General features: G+C 42.4%; 2 protein-coding genes across 5 annotated transcripts; one reads left to right on the forward strand and one right to left on the reverse strand.

The window, feature by feature from the left end:
• Positions 1-8,959: 8,959 nt before the first annotated feature.
• On the reverse strand, positions 8,960-17,203 carry LOC118548443 (histone H2B type 1-K). 4 transcript variants are annotated; one of them, XR_013441476.1, is made up of 6 exons: positions 16,125-16,790; positions 15,357-15,431; positions 15,025-15,220; positions 12,211-13,682; positions 10,247-10,678; positions 8,960-9,957 (listed from the first exon to the last, which is right to left on the reverse strand). XR_013441476.1 is itself a non-coding variant. In XM_078055794.1 (6 exons), exon 1 carries the CDS (start codon positions 17,171-17,173, stop codon positions 16,793-16,795), a length of 381 nt encoding a protein of 126 aa, XP_077911920.1. In that variant the 5' UTR covers positions 17,174-17,203; the 3' UTR covers positions 8,960-9,957; positions 10,247-10,678; positions 12,211-12,337; positions 15,025-15,220; positions 15,357-15,431; positions 16,125-16,792. The 4 variants fall into 4 exon arrangements, 1 of the variants encoding a protein (XP_077911920.1); XM_078055794.1 differs by having other exon boundaries at positions 12,211-12,337; positions 16,125-17,203; XR_013441477.1 differs by lacking the exon at positions 10,247-10,678 and having other exon boundaries at positions 12,211-12,337.
• Positions 17,204-17,391: 188 nt separating this feature from the next.
• On the forward strand, positions 17,392-18,190 carry LOC118548413 (histone H2A type 1-E). Its single transcript, XM_036112339.2, has one exon. It carries the CDS (start codon positions 17,407-17,409, stop codon positions 17,893-17,895), a length of 489 nt encoding a protein of 162 aa, XP_035968232.2. The 5' UTR covers positions 17,392-17,406; the 3' UTR covers positions 17,896-18,190.
• The last annotated feature ends 387 nt before the right edge of the window (positions 18,191-18,577 follow it).

The following is an 18,577-nucleotide window of genomic DNA, read 5'->3' on the forward strand; positions in this document are numbered from 1 at the left end:
TTTAAAATATCATCTTTCACTCTGTAACCATAATATATAAAGAAATAAAATTGATTTTTGTACATCATTTTGTATCTAGCAACCTCTCTAAATTTATTAATTCAAATATCTCTCTAGTGTTATGTATGCATTTTATGTGTGTATTACAGCATCATTTGGAAATAAGAACATTCTCAGTCCTTATCACTTACCACAATGGTAAATCCTTCTTTTTCCCAGAAAAACTCAGAAAGGCATTGATTGACATATCCTGTTCACCTGGACTACTTCAAAATCCCTATTTGACAGTCTGCAAACACAGCTTCTGCTTCGCTTGTCTCGGGCATCTGGAGAGGGAGCACCAAGCATGGCTTTTTCACTTGTCCTCAACGTCTTGACATCAGTCGAATTCAAAGGATCTGGACCAGCGTGATCTTGGGGAGGCTGGTGGCTGAGATCCAGGCGAGGATGCTGGTGATGAGCATGGTCCCCTGGATGCTGGACGTGAGTCCCCCATCCCTAACAGGGAGAGGCAACTTCCATTATTTTTGCCCAGGAGGGGAAGGATCATTGTTCTAACTTAAAGGGCCCGGTGAATTTTGAGAGAAGCTGCAGGATAAATATTTGAGGCTGGTGCAATTTATACACTGCCTCTTGAGATGACGTGTGGAACTGTAGCTCACTACATTGCTCTGTGTAAGAGAAAGTCAGTCATCTAAAAGGTGGGGGTAGCTAAGATTATCAGCATCACACCCACGTCAAGTCAACCCCTACCCCCCCCTCTAGACTGGGAACTTGTAGCTAGAGACGGAGTTTGGAAATGAGAGAGACTAGGGTCCTGGCTACAGTGTTTGAGCCTGTTCGGTGTTTAAGTTCTTAACGTTGGCAGGTTTAATTCCTAGTTTTAGTGTCTGCCTCAGTGAGCCCAGTCAATTTGGCAGAACAACTCGATTTGGCGCCTGTTGTCTTTTTTTTTTCTTCTTTTAAACAGTGGTAATGTATCATGCTGCAATAGGGCAATAGGAAACCAACACATTTGTCTAGCAGCTGTTCATTCCTTTTCCCTGCTGAGTAGAATTCTATTGCATGAATATACCACATCTTGTAGCCATCTTGTATTGATGGACATTTAGACAATATCCAGATTTTGGCGAATACAAAGAGGACTGCTGTGAGCATTTGTGTATGAGTCTTCGTGTGATGAAGGGGAATGGAATAGACCCTCATGGGATATGCCACTTTGGCATATTGATTATTTTGAACAAAATCACTTGAGAAACAGCTGGTACAAGAAGAACTCTCTGACCCTCATTTTTCCCCCTGAAAGCAGGAAATAAATCTTCCACGTGAAAGGTACCCTCCCTGTCCCGGGAGGGTGGGAGACCTCTTTCTCACCAGAGTTGGGAATTTAGGACCAACAAGGCCGTATAGACAAATCTTGTTACTTCACTAATTTACTACCCCAAGCCCAGCTTGTCTTGTCAATTCTTCAGAAATTTATTGTTTCTTTGTCTCCAAAGTATAGAAGCTGCCTGCTTTGCTCACGTCTCTGAGTCATGTTTTTATGGGGCTCCGGCACCTATGAAACTAAATTTGTTTTTCTCCTGTTAATCTGTTTTATGTCAGTTTAATTGTTAGACCAGCCAAAGAACCAAGGGAAGAAGGGAAAAATCTTTCCATGTCGACAATGATCATATATTTCATTTTCTTTTGAGTAGAAACTCAGAGTGCAATAGCTGAATCATATCGTAGATTACATGATTAACTTTTTTAAGAATCAGTCAAATTATTTTCCATTTTCCATTGACAGCACAAGTTTACCACAAGAGTTCCAGTTCCCTCATGTCCTTTCCAACACTTTGCATGATTAGTCTTTTTAACTTCGGCTTTTCTAGTAGGTGTGTAGTGGTCTTTGGTTATGGTTTTAATTTGAATTTCCCTAATGGCTAATGATTCTCAACATCTTTTCCTGTAGTTATTTGGCAATCACATACTTTCTTATGGAGTGTCTGTTCGTATCTTGTGCCCATTTATTTAATTGGACCCTTTATTCTCTCAGTGTTGAATGTTGAGCATACCAAAAATACAGTCCTTTATCAAATGAGTGAATTTGCAAAGATTTCTCCCAGTTTGTGGCTTGACTTTTGATTTTCTTGTCTTTTGAAGAGCAAATTTTTTTGTTGAAGAAGCCCAATTTATTTGTTCCCTTTTGGATCGTATCTCTGGTTTCACAGCTAAGAACTCTGCCTAACACGAGGTCACAAAACTTTCTCCTACATTTTCTCCTAGTTTTGTGGTTTTCATTTTACATTTAAGTCTGTGATTTTTTTTTTTTTGAGGTTGTTTTTGTAAATTATGGGCTTTTTTTTTTTTTTGCGCCTGTGGATATTCAGTTTTTCCACTTATTAAAAAGGATATCCTTGGGGCGCCTGGCTGGCTCAGCCGTTAGGTGTCTGCCTTCGGCTCCGGTCATGGTCTCCGGGTCCCAGGGTCCTGGGATCGAGCCCCGCATTGGGCTCCCTGCTCAGCAGGAAGCCTGCTTCTCCCTCTCCCACTCCCCATGCTTGTGTTCCCTCTCTCGCTGTCTCTCTCTCTGTCAAATAAATAAATAAAATCTTTAAAAAAAATTAAAAAAATAAAAAGGATATCCTTTCTCCACCAATTTGCCTTTGGGCCTCTCTCAAAAATCAGTTGTTCATATATGAGTCAGTTTATTCTTGCGCTCCATTCTGTTCCATTGACCTATTTGCCTGTTTTGTGACACCATGTTGCTTGGCTTTCTGTAATAATTCTTTGAAATCACTAGTTGAGAGCCACCCATCGTTGTTCTTCTTTCTGAGTTGTTTTCGCTATCCTAGATCCTTTTCATTTCCATGTGAATTTTAGAATCATATTGTCAATTTTTACAAAGAAAACTTCTGGGTTTTAATTGGGTTTGTTGAATTTAAAGATCAGTTGGGGGATAACTGACATGTTAACAATCTGAGTCTCCTGACTTCTGAATAACTATATCTTCACATTGAGTTGCCTCTTTAACTTCTCTCGGGAATATTTTGTCTTTTCCAGGGCACAGGCAGTTAACATCTTTTGTCAAATTTATCTCTAAGCATTTCATATTTTTTATCATATTATAGAATAAATTTAAAAATTTCAATTTCTGATTGTTCTCAGTATATAAAAGTACAGTTGTGTTTTGTACATTAACTTTGCATCCTGTCACTTTTCTGACCTCACTCATCGGTACTACTAGCTCTTTGTAAATCCAGTACAAGTGCTTCCTTTTCAATTTGGGTGACTCTTCCTCTCTTCCTCTTCCTCTCCCTCCCTCCTTCCTTTCTCTCTGTCTCTCTCTCAGTTTCTCCTTCTCTCTCTTGTTCTTTTTTTTTGTTTTTTTGCCTGATTTCACTAACTAGAATTTCCAGCACAACATTCAATAGAAGTAGTGAGAGCAGACATAGCTATCTTATTCACAATCTTAGGGAGAAATCAGTGATTCCCTTTTAAGAATGGTGTTAGTTGAGTTTTTTGTAGATGCCTTTTATCAGGGTGAGGAAATCCTGTTCCTAGTTTGCTGAGAGTTTTTATCAGGAATGGATATTGGATTTTGTCAAATGCTTTTCTGCACCTATTGAGATGATCATATGAATTTTCTTTTTTAGTTTGTTAATGCAGTGTTCTACACTGATTGATTTTCTCACGTTAAACCAACCCTACATTTTGGGGATAAACCAGGAATGTTTGATCATGCTGTATTATTTTTTTAAATATATGAATAGATTTTAATGTCTAAAATTTTGTTTAGAATTTTTGCATCTGTGTTTGTGAAGGATATTGGTCAGGAGTTTTCTTTGTTTGTAGTGTATTTGCCTGATGTTAGTACCAAAGTGATGACCCTGTTATAGAATGAGTTAGGATAGGGGTTTACAAACATCTTCTTTAAGATGCCAGATGGTAAGTATTTTAGGCTGTGCAGGCCTTAGAGTCTCTGTCACTGCTCTGCTGTTGTAGCGAGAAAGTAGTCCTAGATAACGCACAAGTGACTGCCATAGCCCTGTTCCAGTAACACTTTATTACCCAAATCAGCTGATGGGCTAGATTTCGCCTACACACCATTCTTTGCCAACCCCTGAGTTAGGAAACATATCTCCTTGGATCTAATACTTATGAAAATTGCAAAGACAATCATAAAAGAAGAACAAGTTTGGGGGACTATTAAATTAATATTAATCCTTATCTTAAGCTATGGTAGTAAGGGTGATTGGTATTGAACTAAAAATATACCCACACGTATATAGTCACCTGATTTGTGACAAACACTAAAGTGTAATGGGCAAAGGGTTGTCTTCTTAATAAATTGTGTTGGGTCAATGATATGTCCGTATGGAAATATCCATATGGAAAAGACTCTTAAAAATCAACAAATAAATGTTAAATAACCCAATAAAAAATACTCAAAGATATGAATAATCTCCTCCACTTAATGACATGCAAGGTACAGGAAGCATATGAAAAGGTATACAACATCATTATTCATAAGGGAAATGAAAATTCAAATTAAAACAATGAAATATCCCTGCACATCTTCTCAGAAGGACAAAAATCAACAAGCCTAACAAGTTATAAAGCAAAGATATGAAGCAATTAAAATCATTTTACATTGCTGAGAGAAGACTGAATTGGTTTCTCTATTTTGGAAAAATATTTGTCAGTGTTTATGAAAAGTTTATGACTACCTTATAAACTGTCAATTCTACTCCTAATTATATGCCTGAAATTAATGAATGCATAAGTTCACCAAAAGACATACACAAAAATATTCACAGAGCTTATAATACCCCAAAAAACTAAAAGCAACTGAAAAGTAACCAGGGACATTAAATTTTAAATTGTTAGCATTTCCTGAAATTGTCTTGTAAGCATTCTTAAAGTACAAATTAACACTTTAGCCCTAATAAGATGTTACCATAACTTCCAGGCCATTAGGAGTCAATCAAATATTTTAGCATGCGTATATTATTTTTAATCAAGAAAGAAATTTTAGAATTCAAATCTATAAACTTTAAAGTATTGACTTTGTAACATAATTAATGTAAACATAAATTCAAAGATATTATGGTTTGTTAATCCTCAGCTTAATATTTTACAAAGGATGAACTTTTTAATCAAGCATATAAATAAAAATATTTCAAAATGGTATTTGAATCAAATAATGCTGGAAAGCCCAAACACAATGTTATACTGACCTGCCCTGTTATCAGAATGGAATAGAAGGAAACTGGCAAGGATGATTTTTGAGTTTACAGAAGTAGTTTGGAGGGTCTGGTCCTACTCCTATGTGGAGGAGGCCATTCTGCCTCTTCCTGGGTTGTGTTCATGGGAGTCTGAAGGACTGAGAATGGGAACAAATAGGATCACAGTCCTAGGTTCCTGGAGCCGGGGACTATGGAGTTGAGGAAGGCCCTGAACACATCACTTTTGTTCCTGGCAGCGGGATTATTGGGATTAAGTATAAAAGCACCTTTGGTCTCTTCTATTAGACTATGAGAGCAAGGGTAATGTCTCACTCCTTTTTGCTTCCCAGATGCCTGAAACAGTTCTTGGCAAATAGGCACTTATTCAACAGTTATTATTTATTGCACCATTATACACCATTTTTTAAAAAAAGATTCTATTTTTCTATTTATTTATTGACAGAGAGAGAGAGTACAAGCAGGGGAAAGGGAGAAGCAGACTCCTTGCTGAGCAGGGAACCCAACTCAGGGCTCAGTCCCAGGACTCTGGGATTATGACCGGAGCCAAAGGCAGACGCTTAACTGAGCTTCCCACGCGCCCTGCACCATTATACACTATTATATTATTCTCAATTATCCAGGTGCTTGTAGGTCAGGTGTGGAACTGACTAGATAAGGCAAATGAGGCTTAATCCAGGGCCAAGTTTTGTGGGAAGAAATAAGTATCAAGAAGTACTAGACATGCAAAACCAAAATCCTGTGAGGATTTGAATCCAATATCTTTTGCTTACCAGATAAGTAGAATGGATTGCAAAGCAACAATCTATTGTCTTAGAAAGTAATTTATTTGATATGCATCATTTTTTTTTAAAGATTTTATTTATTTATTTGAGAGAGACAATGAAATAGAGGGAGCATGAGAGGGGATAGGGTCAGAGGGAGAAGCAGACTCCCCGCCGAGCAGGGAGCCTGATGCGGGACTCGATCCCAGGACTCCAGGATCATGACCTGAGCCGAAGGCAGTCGCTTAACCAACTGAGCCACCCAGGCGCCCCTGATATGCATCATATGGACAACATTTAAGAGCATGCCAGTACACTTTTGGAATTTTTAATTGAGAAGTCACATTTTGTTTCCAGTAGGAAACATACCAAGGCAAACCTCTTTGTACAAAACATTGCAAAGGCCTGAACAGAGGAGGCTGTCAATTAGGGAAAATGAGAGATACAAATTGTTTTTTTATTTCCTATCTTGACACCTATAAAACGTTGTTCCAAAGGAAAAAACCAGTTCTTTCCACCCAAGACAAATCACCAATTTCTGAAGTCCACATGTTAGGTGTTGGAATGTGTACTAGGTTACAATGTGATAGTTACAGCTCTTGAGGAGATGGGAAATGTCCAAAACAGGAGCCATCCTCCCCCCCCAACACTCCCCCCCCCAAAGAGCAAAAGCACAAAACAAGTTTAAAGAAAGAGCTGGGTGGGGGGAGAGAAAAACGCTTTATCAGATCAAAGGAATCAAGAATGAGCATGGAAGGATAAGGCTGAAGCAAGAACAGAGCAGAGAGGCCACAGACATGGGAATGGGAATTTCTCTCTGAGAAAAGAACGTATTTAGTAACTGAGTATGAAACAGTCGTTTATGGTAGAAATGACTTTTTTTTTAATGAGCTGGGAAATTGTAGATGGTGTTGAGTCATGGTTTGAAATGCAGGTCAAGAAGACGGAAGATCTTCTGAAGAACTTGGGGCGGAGGAGTTACGTGCCTGTTGGGTGGTGGGGGAGGGACAGTAAAGTGTGCCCCAAACTGAGAAGGTGCACTGAGACTGGAAAACTAAACAGGGGGCTCCATACAGTTTACACAGAGCTTTACTCAGGGTAACTTACTGACAGGGAGAATCTGCTGGGAAATGAGACAGGGCAGCTGCATGGCTATTCTCCAAAAAGTCCAGACAGTAGTCCCCAGATTTTATAGAGCAAGGGGGGGGCCTCGCAGAAGGGCACTGTAGTGAGATCAAAGGGGTCACCTGCACCTGATTGACAGCTAACCTTTAATTAGATCTTGTGACCCCACCTGTGTGTCAAGAAGGGGAAAGACTATGTTATCTCTAATAGATTCACAGGAGGCCACAGCAAGCCCCCCCACCCGCCGCATCCGGCCCTTGGCAGTCATTCCTAAAGTATGTCTATTAATCTCCAAGGGCTGGGAACACGGGCCCCAAAGAGGCCATCCTGCAAACCCGAAGAGGGAGGAGTCAAGAATGGAGTCAGTGTTGTCAGCACTCCTACACGTGGTCAAACTGAGCTTTGAAGTCTCTTTCTTTAGCTGTGGGCCATCAGAAAGGGGCCACCAGGGGTGGAGAAGCCAGAGCACATCCCAACACGGAAGAGCCCCAGATGCTGGGCCACGCGCCCTCTATCAGCCTCTGGAGTCAGAGGTGAGCTCTGTGTGACACGGCATTTCCTCCACAGTACTGTGTACCACAACTGGGTGAAGGAATGAATGAACAGAAAGAGAACTTGCAGGAGCAAAATCTGGAAGATTTGGCAAGCCATTGGAGGTGGGGATCTTTCTGGTGCATGAAGAAACCCACAGCTATGTAAATATGTTCAATGAGCTGGTGAGCACTCGTGGAGAAGGAAGGGGGACGGACATGGACTGGGGTGAAGAAAGCACAGATGTGGGGGTAACACATGTTGCCTGCCAACACTGACTTTGCCAGGTATCAGCCACGTGACTTTAGGAAGATACTCCACACCCTCCCACCCCCGGCCAAGCCTCAGCTCCATCTCTAAAATGAGGATAATAGTATATGTTTGTGAAAATAATAATAAATTGGATTAAATAAAACAAGGTGAGTGACTCCCTTTTTCTGGTTCCCTGACATACAGCCCTGAATGGCGGTAGTGATCGATGATCCCTGCACGGTGGTTTTGGTGGTTTTGGTGGTATTTTGAAGAACGTTTCAGGTCACACAGTTGCCAGTGCACATTTAAAGGAAGGAGAAGTTGAGGCTGGAGACGGGTTTGGCAGTCATGTGTGCCTTCATTCGTCGGACCAGATGGCCTACTCCATAGTCTGGCTGTGAAAGAGTGATGGAACTTTCAGAAGGCAGGGAGTTGGAGGTAAGTGAAAGAGAAGGAAAAAGACCAGGCAAAGGCACACATTAACCGTGCCCACCCAGAAGGCCACGAGGTCCCTCGGCTGGATGAGCAGGGAAAGGCTGGACAGCAGCGCCCTTGAGCGGTGGTCACCATAGGTGCAGGGTGGGATGGACATCTGGGGGCTCTAGGGGAGAAGTCCTTAGACACCAGGGTTTCTCTTCCAGGAGAAATGGAAATCCAGAAGGCAGCAGTCTCAGAGAAGGGGATTTATAATTTCCCGTTAGCTTCACCCCCTGAAACTGGCAGGCTTCATGGCTTCCCTAATGAAGGAAGGTCCTGAGTCTGAGACTCAGAGAAGGGCAGGATATCTGGAAGTGACACAATGTGTTCATTGCCTTATTTGGTATATAAAAATAATGCATGTGCCAATAATCATTAATGAGAAACATCAGGAACGAGAGGAAATCCGAGTTTTAACAAAACCAAAGGTTTTTGCAGGGGGAGAAAACTGGGAACTCAACCAGGAGTGCTCGGAGAATGCTGGGAAGGGATGAGTTGTCTTTGATCTTCCGTATCATCCACCAAAGGAAGTAAAGAAAATTCGTTGAGGGTCTCCCATTTGGCAACAGTGGATCCAAGGAATATGACTTCACTCATTTATTCAGAGATGTACCCTGTGCTTGGCACTGTTCTAGAAGCTGGGAAATACAAGTAGTGACCAAAATAGACTAAAACAGAAAAATACATCTCTCAAGGGACTTACATTCTAGTGGGGAGGGTGTTAGGGTGACGAGAAGCCAAAGAATAGGTAAAACATGCAGCATGTCAGATCTTGGTACACATTATGAAGACGAATAGAGTAGAAAGTAGGAATAGGAAATTAGGGTGGGGTCGCTCAATGATAAAGATGACTATTAACCACGGCCCCACTGACAAGGTGATGCTCGGTGTTAGGATCTGTGTCTCCACTTACAAAGCCCAGAGGTCCCATACCACAGCTGTCCTGACCTGCTTCGGCCCTCTTAAAGATGAGCATCAGGCTCACTTTTAGGGGTTCCCAGTGTAGGAACAGGTTTGGCCTCGGGTTACCTTCCTTAGGTTACTAGGGTGCACCTGCCGAGAATTTTCAGCCGCTCTAGTTATTAAGGAAAGGGTTCCAAGCTAGGTAATGAGAAAAGCAATGGGTAGAACCGTGAGAAGAACATCACCATTGGCCATTTAAATTAAAGTGTGTGTGTTGGGGGTGGGGAGGAGTCCACGTTTCTGTGTTTGCATGAAGAAGTTCCAGACCGCTACACACAAAACTAGTAAATGTGGCTCCCTGTTACTGATGGGGGAGCTGGGCGGTGAAGGACTATGTTGGGAGCAGGATTGTTTCTTGTGTTTGCTTCTTGTGTTCTTTATGTGTGCCATTATGAAGCCCTCGCACGGGACTGCCTAATAGAAACCACACAACAAAACCAAGTTTTAGCTGCATTGTCCCAAACGGCCAGCAGGTGGCGACAGCGTGCGCCGCTCTCCCGCAGGTGGGCTGGAAGGAGGAGCCTGGGCTGGGGGCCCTTCCCTCCGGCCCACCCCTCTTCCTGTTCCCTCGGTTAAGTCGCGGTGATTTCTCCGTGTCTGGATTCCCCTGTGTCACCCTTTGTTGACCAAAAGAGAAATAGATTCGTTAACTGGGCCGACATCTTAAAAAACTTTGGGGGGGGTGTTGTGCAGGGGAGGCTGGGAGCACAGCCCGAGTCTGCGGGGATTACCAGCATCCTGCCCTAAAAAACTGGGGGGGCGGGTGTGCAGGGGAGGCTGGGAGCACAGCCCCAATCTGCGGGGATTACCAGCATCCTGCCCTAAAAAACTTTGGGGGGGCGGGTGTGCAGGGGAGGCTGGGAGCACAGCCCCAATCTGCGGGGATTACCAGCATCCTGCCCGCACCTGTTCGCTGTCCGCGCTTGCTGGGGCGGGCGGGGCACACAAGCTCCTCACTTCTGTCTCGAGCATTGTCACAAACGTCCCAACAGATACAGGTAAACAAAATACAAGAATCTCGCACCGAAAAAAACTTAGAAGTGATCGTTCGTAACATCATCCAATATCTAGTGCTTTAAAACCAAACCAAACAAAAACCACAACCCTCAGTTGCCTCAAATACTTTTTTACAATGATTTTTCTGAATTAGGATTCCATTGATTGCTATGTCTCCCAAATCTGTTTCAATGCGTATCACTTAACTAAATCTCCAAATAGTCGAGTTTGCTCTTTGGAAAAGGATTGAGAAAAGATAATCTGGGTGATGGCAATTCTCATTGTTCATGGATTGTCATTGTTTGTAGAGCCTTTCTATGAAAAGTGCCGGGGAGAAGTTTTCTAAAAAACAAAAGTAGTATCATACTGATAGTTTCCATTCATATTTCATTTACATAAAAGTTAGCATCTTTAAGATTATAACTGAAACACTTTTCCTCTGAAAACCTTAGTTTTTTACACAATAAGCAAACAAACTTGTTTTCTGTATCTATAGACAAAATAGGAAAGATATCTTAACAATTTTATTATTCTGAATTAGGAACCAGAAGGAAAGAGAAAAGAAAGAAGGTTTGAACCTAAAGATCTGACCTCAGGTGAGGTCAAGGTCAGATTTCAGGGGAAACAGACTTTTCAATCCCTTCTTCACTTTCAACTGACATTTACTAATATTTTCTCCTTCCCACATTAAGGAAGAAAGAACCCAGAAGTCTTGATGTTGCAAAATAGCTTAAGAGAAAATGCCTCTCTAATGAGATATATAATGTAACACTCTTCTTCATGGTGCCTTTGTTTCTTGTTTAAAAAGTCCTTCTCTATAGTCATATTTTCCTATTTTATTTTCGGAAGGCCTTAGTGATGTTCTATTTACATTTAGGGGTCTTCCCCCACAACCACCCCATCACCAGTTGCCCCGATCAATTTTTTTGAGCCACCTGTCTTTTCCTCACTAACCTGAAATCTCACCTCTCTCTTTTCTGAAATTTCAACAAAAAATTAGATGTGATCCTTGGCTTCCTATCTAATTCAGTTGGTAAATGTTTCCATCTCTGTGCAGTACCACATAGTATTATATAAGTCTTTTATCACTAAATCATGTTGTACCTCGCATTGAGAGTTTCTTGGATTTTTTTTTTATCACTTTGCTTTTCAAATAAATGTTAAAATTAACTTCCAAATTCCAAAACTAACATAAGGATTTTGACTGGAAGTACCTTAAATAATTACACCAATTTTAGAAGAACTGACATCTTTATGCTATTTAATATTTCTTATCTATGAACATACTACATCTTTTCACTTAATACCTTTAAATAAGAGTCTGAAAGCATTGGATTTCTTCTTAACCCTACAATGCAGCAATTATGTGGTTCTATATATATATTTAATAATTTCTGAAAAAGTTTGTTATACAGAAATGCAATTAATTTTTGTAAACTGAGAAATAAACGATGACCAAAAACCAAAATACACTCTTTTCCACATATTGCTGCTCCATAATGATGATGATTTGCCCATTTCGCATGTCTCAGTCATGTTTTAAGAGCATGCAAAATCTTTTTAGTTATAGAAAATAGCTCGTAATCCAGAATTCACTGCTCTCCTGGTTCTATCGTTAGGCCATCTATATATTGTGTAACTTATAGACTTACACATGTGGCATCAGGACAGCCTAAATAAAATACTAAGGGAGAAGGAAAGAAAAATCAGTGATTAGGTTAAATACATAAACATGTGAAATATCACAGGAGGAAACATGGGTAACAGGCCAATTTTTCTCAACTCAGTTATCTAAAAACAATTTCATCAAGTGACCAATTCTTAAGAATTACTGAAACTTTATTTGTGTATTTATCAATTTTATAGTAACTTACATTAGTGCAGTTTAACTTGTATTTGAAGATTTCTGAGACTAAGTTGACTGGCTTTCATTGTGTATTTTTTATGACAGCCTTTTAAAGAACACTCAAACAGTCTCTGTTCCAGTTGCTGCCCATCCTCCTAAAAAGAGAAAGTGCAAGAGGGAAGAAGGAAAACAAAAACTTAGAGAAGACTGAGCAACAGGGGAATCCAAAGGTCTCAATCCCCCAAGTCAAGACTTACCACATATCTCTTAAGCCAGCTAGTGAATCCAATTAAAATTGCTTTAACTTTACATTAAAAATGAACCATTTAATAGAGTCATCTCAGTGTCCACTGGCAGAGGCATTCCTCCTTTGAATACTACAACTTTTAAAAACAAAAAACCAAAAATCCAATAAACTCAACAGAGTGAGCCCTGAGATGCAAGGATGGAAAGTGAAGGTTGTTCGAGTCAGTGATCAAGCCCCGTGGCAGAGGGACCCCTCCATTTCCGCCTCTCTGTTCTCTAACCAATGTGTTTGGCAATGGCAGAAAGTATGGCTCTTCTTTGTCACTATTCAGTACCTACACAGTATCTAGCTGAACAGGACTCCAATAACTTGCCAAACTCCTAGATGCCGCTTTCACGGAGTCTCCCGGGAACTGATAAGGCCGCGGCTCATGAAGGCTGGGTTACACGTGAAGACTAGGTAGCCCCGTGGCCGTCTTTGCGCTGCCTTAGCTTTTCTCTATGATGTACTGAAATGGGTCAAAATCGTGTTGTGAGATAGGAGGTATAAAGTATCCAGTAAATTCGTAGGTAAGCTTGCTAGCAATGGCCTGAGAGTGAAACACGCCAAATCTAGAATAAGTGTCTATCTCAATGAAGTCCAGTATCTGCCTCATCCAGGACAAAATGGATCCAAGAACACTTGTCCTAGTATTTGGGCCGCTTGGCAGCGTCAGTATCCGGGTCAGCTCTCTGGAGCTAAGTCTATGTTGAGGAGCTCTTGTATAACCTCTTCTGTGGGCCACCTGGCTTACAAATTGCTTGGGCAGTAAGAAGGTACTGACATGCACACGGTTGGTGGTGTCTGCCTGATTACTGAGAACTTCCATGGAAGCATGGACCTCATGGCTGGCATTGGCAGAGGCCAACATTATTCTTATGCTCCGGGACCATTCTGAGTCCATCCATCTCACTGTTCCCCAAAACTTGTCAACAAACCTCCACTTTTGTCCCCTTCACATCTTTGCCTCGCCAGGCAAATCAGCCACACACGAGTCAGTTTAGATCGATATCTTAGATCATTTCTCTTTCCAGCAAAAGTAAACAATGAGATGCAATGCTCCCAATTCTTCCCAGTGGCAGCAATCCTCCTCTCTTCCCTCTTGTCTTTCACGGATCCTCCTGAGTGGTACGTTGTTATTACTGTTTCTGATTGGCTTCAGCGGTGGTATTACATCCCGTATGTTGAATACTTACCGCATGCGAGGCAGTGTTCTAGGCATGTGCAAAATGTTAATTCATCAGCACTACTATATCCCCCTTTTTAAATGAGGAAAAAAGCTAGAGAAATTAATGTGTAAATGCAAATTTTAAGTGCCACGGCCTAGTTTCAAACCTAGATAGTCTTAATGTGTAAATGCAAATTTTAAGTGCCACGGCCTAGTTTCAAACCTAGACAGTCTTTCTCAATCAACAATTTATAGAAAACTCATGTTAATAAAAATAAAAAGCATAACTATGTTCCAGAAGTAGAAATAACTGGAGTGTGAGCTACTTGCTCTAACAATTATTTTCTTCCTTCAGTCCTTGCTCGGGCTGGGCCTCGTTATATATCGCTTCCATGTGACAATCAAATACTGATGTATACATCATAGTTTTGTAGATCTGATGGTGTGCAAGAGCACAAACCACATGTTCATCGGGTTTCCCAATGTCAAGTGTATAGTATACTTTCCATAGTAAATGAGAACAGATTCACTTATAAAGATGAGAAAAAATATTAATAATGTGCAAAATAAGTTCTTCAGGAATCCCTTTTTTATTATTAAAATTAAAAAATTCTGCTCTACTTTATGTGCAGAATGCAAATATGTCTTCATGCAATGCAAACTCTATAAAGAGAGTTGCATATCTAACATTTGGGGGCAATACCAAGAAAAGTGATACTTCGAAATTAAAGCTTAGAATAAGTCATTCATATCAATGGATAGTTTGTAAATATAGTTATTACTAATTGGATATTTACCATATATTATCAAAACTTGAAAATAAAATTAACCAAAGTTATATTACAATGGAATTAACTTTAACACACCAAAGGTATAATGGAAGAATAGATATCTGCATGGTATCTAGATATAGGGCCACTGATCTTTCCATAGATTTTCTTAGTGGGGCTCTATTAATTCCCTAGGGAATGGGTGCCTTGATTTCAACAACGGTTGGAGATTAGTTTAAAAAGAAATATGTACACAGTAGAAAAATGAAATATAATCATTTGATATAACTGGAAAAAAGGCTTCATACAAACAGCTAGTTCTAACACAATGTTCTAGGCATCATTCTGGTTTGTGATTTCTGGGGAAGACCTGTCAAATAGTCTTAAGTACTTGAGCAACAAGTATCTATTTTGTGATATGATATTTCACAATGTACATTTTTTGCAATGATATACTGTGTTAGTTTAGCTTTGAACCAGTTTTTCTGAAGCTGATTAGCAATGGTTAAAGTGATAACTGTTTTTCAAGGAAAGGATTAAAACAAAACCTTGCCTTATTTACAAGGGGACTCCATCAAGGTGCAGATTACCCCAAAGATGAAAATTTGATTTATTTACCTGATTTGTTTACGGCTTAAGCAGTTTAATTTTCTGAGTAATAGGAGAATTAGCTGGGATCTTTTCAACATCGTAGTTTCAAAAACAGTCTTTACAGATTTTCATCTGGGAATGGACTATTGCCTATGACTTATCTTCTGTCTCAATCCCTGTCCTTTTCTCACAAATTCCGGCTTTTTATTCTGATTTCTATATCCTATAAGACAAACAACAAAAAAAGTATTTAGCTTGGAAATTATCATCTGACTATTTGGATTAATGGAGAGGGTCGGGGTCTCATACGACAGAAGTGACTAAAATTATCTATGTTCTGTTTATTTACAGATACTCACTTATCATTAGTGTGGGGTGGAGATGAAGGAAAGAACTTTCTTTTCTTTGTTTTTCCTTTCATGACTGTATATTCTCTACATGGAAACATACAACAAACCATTTAGTAGCAATTCAAATCCATATATCCATATATATGGAGGCAGTCCCAAATGCTGGACAAACTGTTAGAAGAAGCTCAAAAACGGAAGGAAATTTCAGAGAGCAGGCAAGATTGAAGTGGGCATTGAAACATGAGTAGGATTTGAATCAACAAAGAAGTGTATGTTTGACACTGGATTTAACAAAATATTGTTTAAGGCATTACCACTGTATTAAATTTAGATCCGTTTTAGATAAACTAAATAATGTATTTAAATTAAATCCATTTAAAATTACCTAAACCCCAAACCAGCCATAGTGGAAGCTTCCAAATGCTTTATAGATCGTGGCTTTTAAGCTAAGAGATACAGAATGTGCAATAGTTATAATGCAGACATACTATTGTTGGGTGACGGTTCTTATTCACAACCTAACAGCCTCGGAGTGTGTTCTTCCTCACTGGTTCCAGGCAATGTCAAACATAGGATTTAAAATGCCAACAAAGGGAACTTTACAATAGTTACTGATTTTTGTTTCAGGAGAGTCTAGGATAGCCATCAAGCTTCTTGCCTTCATTTGACCGCCCCCCCCCCGCCCCAAACCCAGGCCTGTCTCGTCTTGTGTTTTCCATTATCTGGATCTACGGCAAAGGGAAAGCGGCACCCTAACTAGAAATGAAGCATGGGTACTTCTCACACTGAAGATGACATCCTCCAAATTCCTTTCTCCGCAACGAAAATTCCAAGAGGAAAAGTACAAACGTCATTCCTACAAGGACAGAACGCTAGAGACGAGGAGAATGAAAAGCAGCCCGGACTCGGGAGGACGCCTCCTCCAGCGGCTGCTGCGTGCGGGGCTCGGGGGCCTCCGCGCATCCACACCCGCGGCCGCGGCCCGGGCGCCGGCAGCCAATCAGGGCGCGGAGGGGAAGGCGGCAAATTCAAACTGCCCGCGCGACCCCGCGCCCGCGCCCAGCTCCTTGCTCTCGGCAGATAACTGGGCTGTATTTGGATTTGCTTCGAGCTTCGCTTTCTCTGCCAGTTACTTAATCCTAACGGTCACCAGAGCCGGTGGCAGGGCCCTTGTGAAAATAGTTCCAAGGGGCAGGGACAAGCTCAGAGCGGTTACTTTGCGCAAAGGTGTTACAGGGCTTTGCCAGGACCTGGTAGCGTTTCTTGTCGCTTAGTGATCGCGACAGGAAAAGCCTGACATTGTTTAGTGACTGCCGTACCTCGCAGACCAATTACTGTAAAGTTGCAGGAGCCCAGCACGGAATAAAAACAAGCAGCAGCTCTCTTTGGAAATATGGGGGCTCTTGAAAGAGCCGTTAGTTTTCAGTTTGCCGCCAACTCACTGTTCACTTGGCGCTGGTGTACTTGGTGACGGCCTTGGTGCCCTCGGACACGGCGTGCTTGGCCAGCTCCCCGGGCAGCAGCAGGCGCACGGCCGTCTGGATCTCCCGCGACGTGATGGTCGAGCGCTTGTTGTAATGCGCCAGGCGGGACGCCTCGCCCGCGATGCGCTCGAAGATGTCGTTGACGAACGAGTTCATGATGCCCATGGCCTTGGACGAGATGCCCGTGTCGGGGTGCACCTGCTTCAGCACCTTGTACACGTACACCGAGTAGCTCTCCTTGCGGCTGCGCTTGCGCTTCTTGCCGTCCTTCTTCTGCGCCTTGGTCACCGCCTTCTTGGAGCCCTTCTTCGGGGCCGGGGCCGACTTGGCGGGCTCGGGCATGGCGGGGACAACAGCGAAGGCGCTCGCGAAAGACGGGAGGAAGGAACAGCGCGAGCAGAGCGCCACTTGTCCGTCTTATATAGAAGCCCTTATGCAAATAAGGCGTAAAGTACAGTCCCGCGTCTGATTGGTGACCGTTCAGCCCGCCGTCAGAAGTTAGTTCTGCCCAATCGGAGCGCAAGGATCCCAAAGCTGCCTTCCCATTGGGCGACATAAAGCCACAGCCTTAGCCAATGCGCGACCTTCCTTTTGGCGCTCGACAGGGTTATAAAAAGTGCTGGGCCGGCGCTGTGGCTGCGGCCGCTGCTCGCGGGGGGTTTGGGGCCGTGATGTCCGGACGCGGCAAGCAAGGCGGCAAGGCCCGGGCCAAGGCCAAGACGCGCTCGTCGCGGGCCGGCCTGCAGTTCCCGGTGGGCCGCGTGCACCGCCTGCTCCGCAAGGGCAACTACGCCGAGCGGGTGGGCGCCGGCGCGCCCGTGTACCTGGCGGCCGTGCTGGAGTACCTGACGGCCGAGATCCTGGAGCTGGCGGGCAACGCGGCGCGCGACAACAAGAAGACGCGCATCATCCCGCGCCACCTGCAGCTGGCCATCCGCAACGACGAGGAGCTCAACAAGCTGCTGGGCCGCGTCACCATCGCGCAGGGCGGCGTCCTGCCCAACATCCAGGCCGTGCTGCTGCCCAAGAAGACCGAGAGCCACCACAAGGCCAAGGGCAAGTAAGGTCTCGATAGCAACAACTTCAAAACCAAAAGGCTCTTTTCAGGGCCACCCACCACTTCTGAGAAAGAACTTAACACTCTCCTGAAACTTAGCTACAAACAACCTAAATGTAAGGAGCAGGAAATAACTGGCCTCCTTCTTGATTTGGCCAATTCTGGTAAAGGCCATACAATGCATATTTTGGTCAATTATAAAACCACTAAACCACCTTTATTGTGCCCTCCCCACGAACACACTGCTCTGGTTAATTAAGAAGTAAATTTCTGTTCCAGCTAATACACTAATTAAACCTGTTTTGTGTTGTTTCTGGGTCTTTATCACCAGCAGAACCTGATGGTTCATTGGTAACGAAAAGCTTCCTAACAACACTTCAGAGCTGCTCTAGAGAAAAGCTCTTTAATTACCGGTCGCTGTAGATGTCAGCACTCCACACCTGCTGATTAAATTTAGCACAATTTACATATTACGTAGCCCAATCAGCCACTTGATTGCACCAGAGTAAGTTATTGATGTCAGAACCGCTCGCTGGTACTGAGGAGTCCAACACTCAAGCTCCCCTCCCCGCACCACGCGGGGCAAAGTCAAGTCTTGGTGTTCCGGGCTCCGCGGCGCCCGTCTTATTTGAAAACTGACTTTGTTCTGGGTCTCGGCACAATCAGCAGAAGCAGATCTTAATGATGCA

Source organism: Halichoerus grypus, chromosome 9 (assembly GCF_964656455.1).
Source record: "Halichoerus grypus chromosome 9, mHalGry1.hap1.1, whole genome shotgun sequence".
NCBI lineage: Eukaryota > Metazoa > Chordata > Mammalia > Carnivora > Phocidae > Halichoerus > Halichoerus grypus.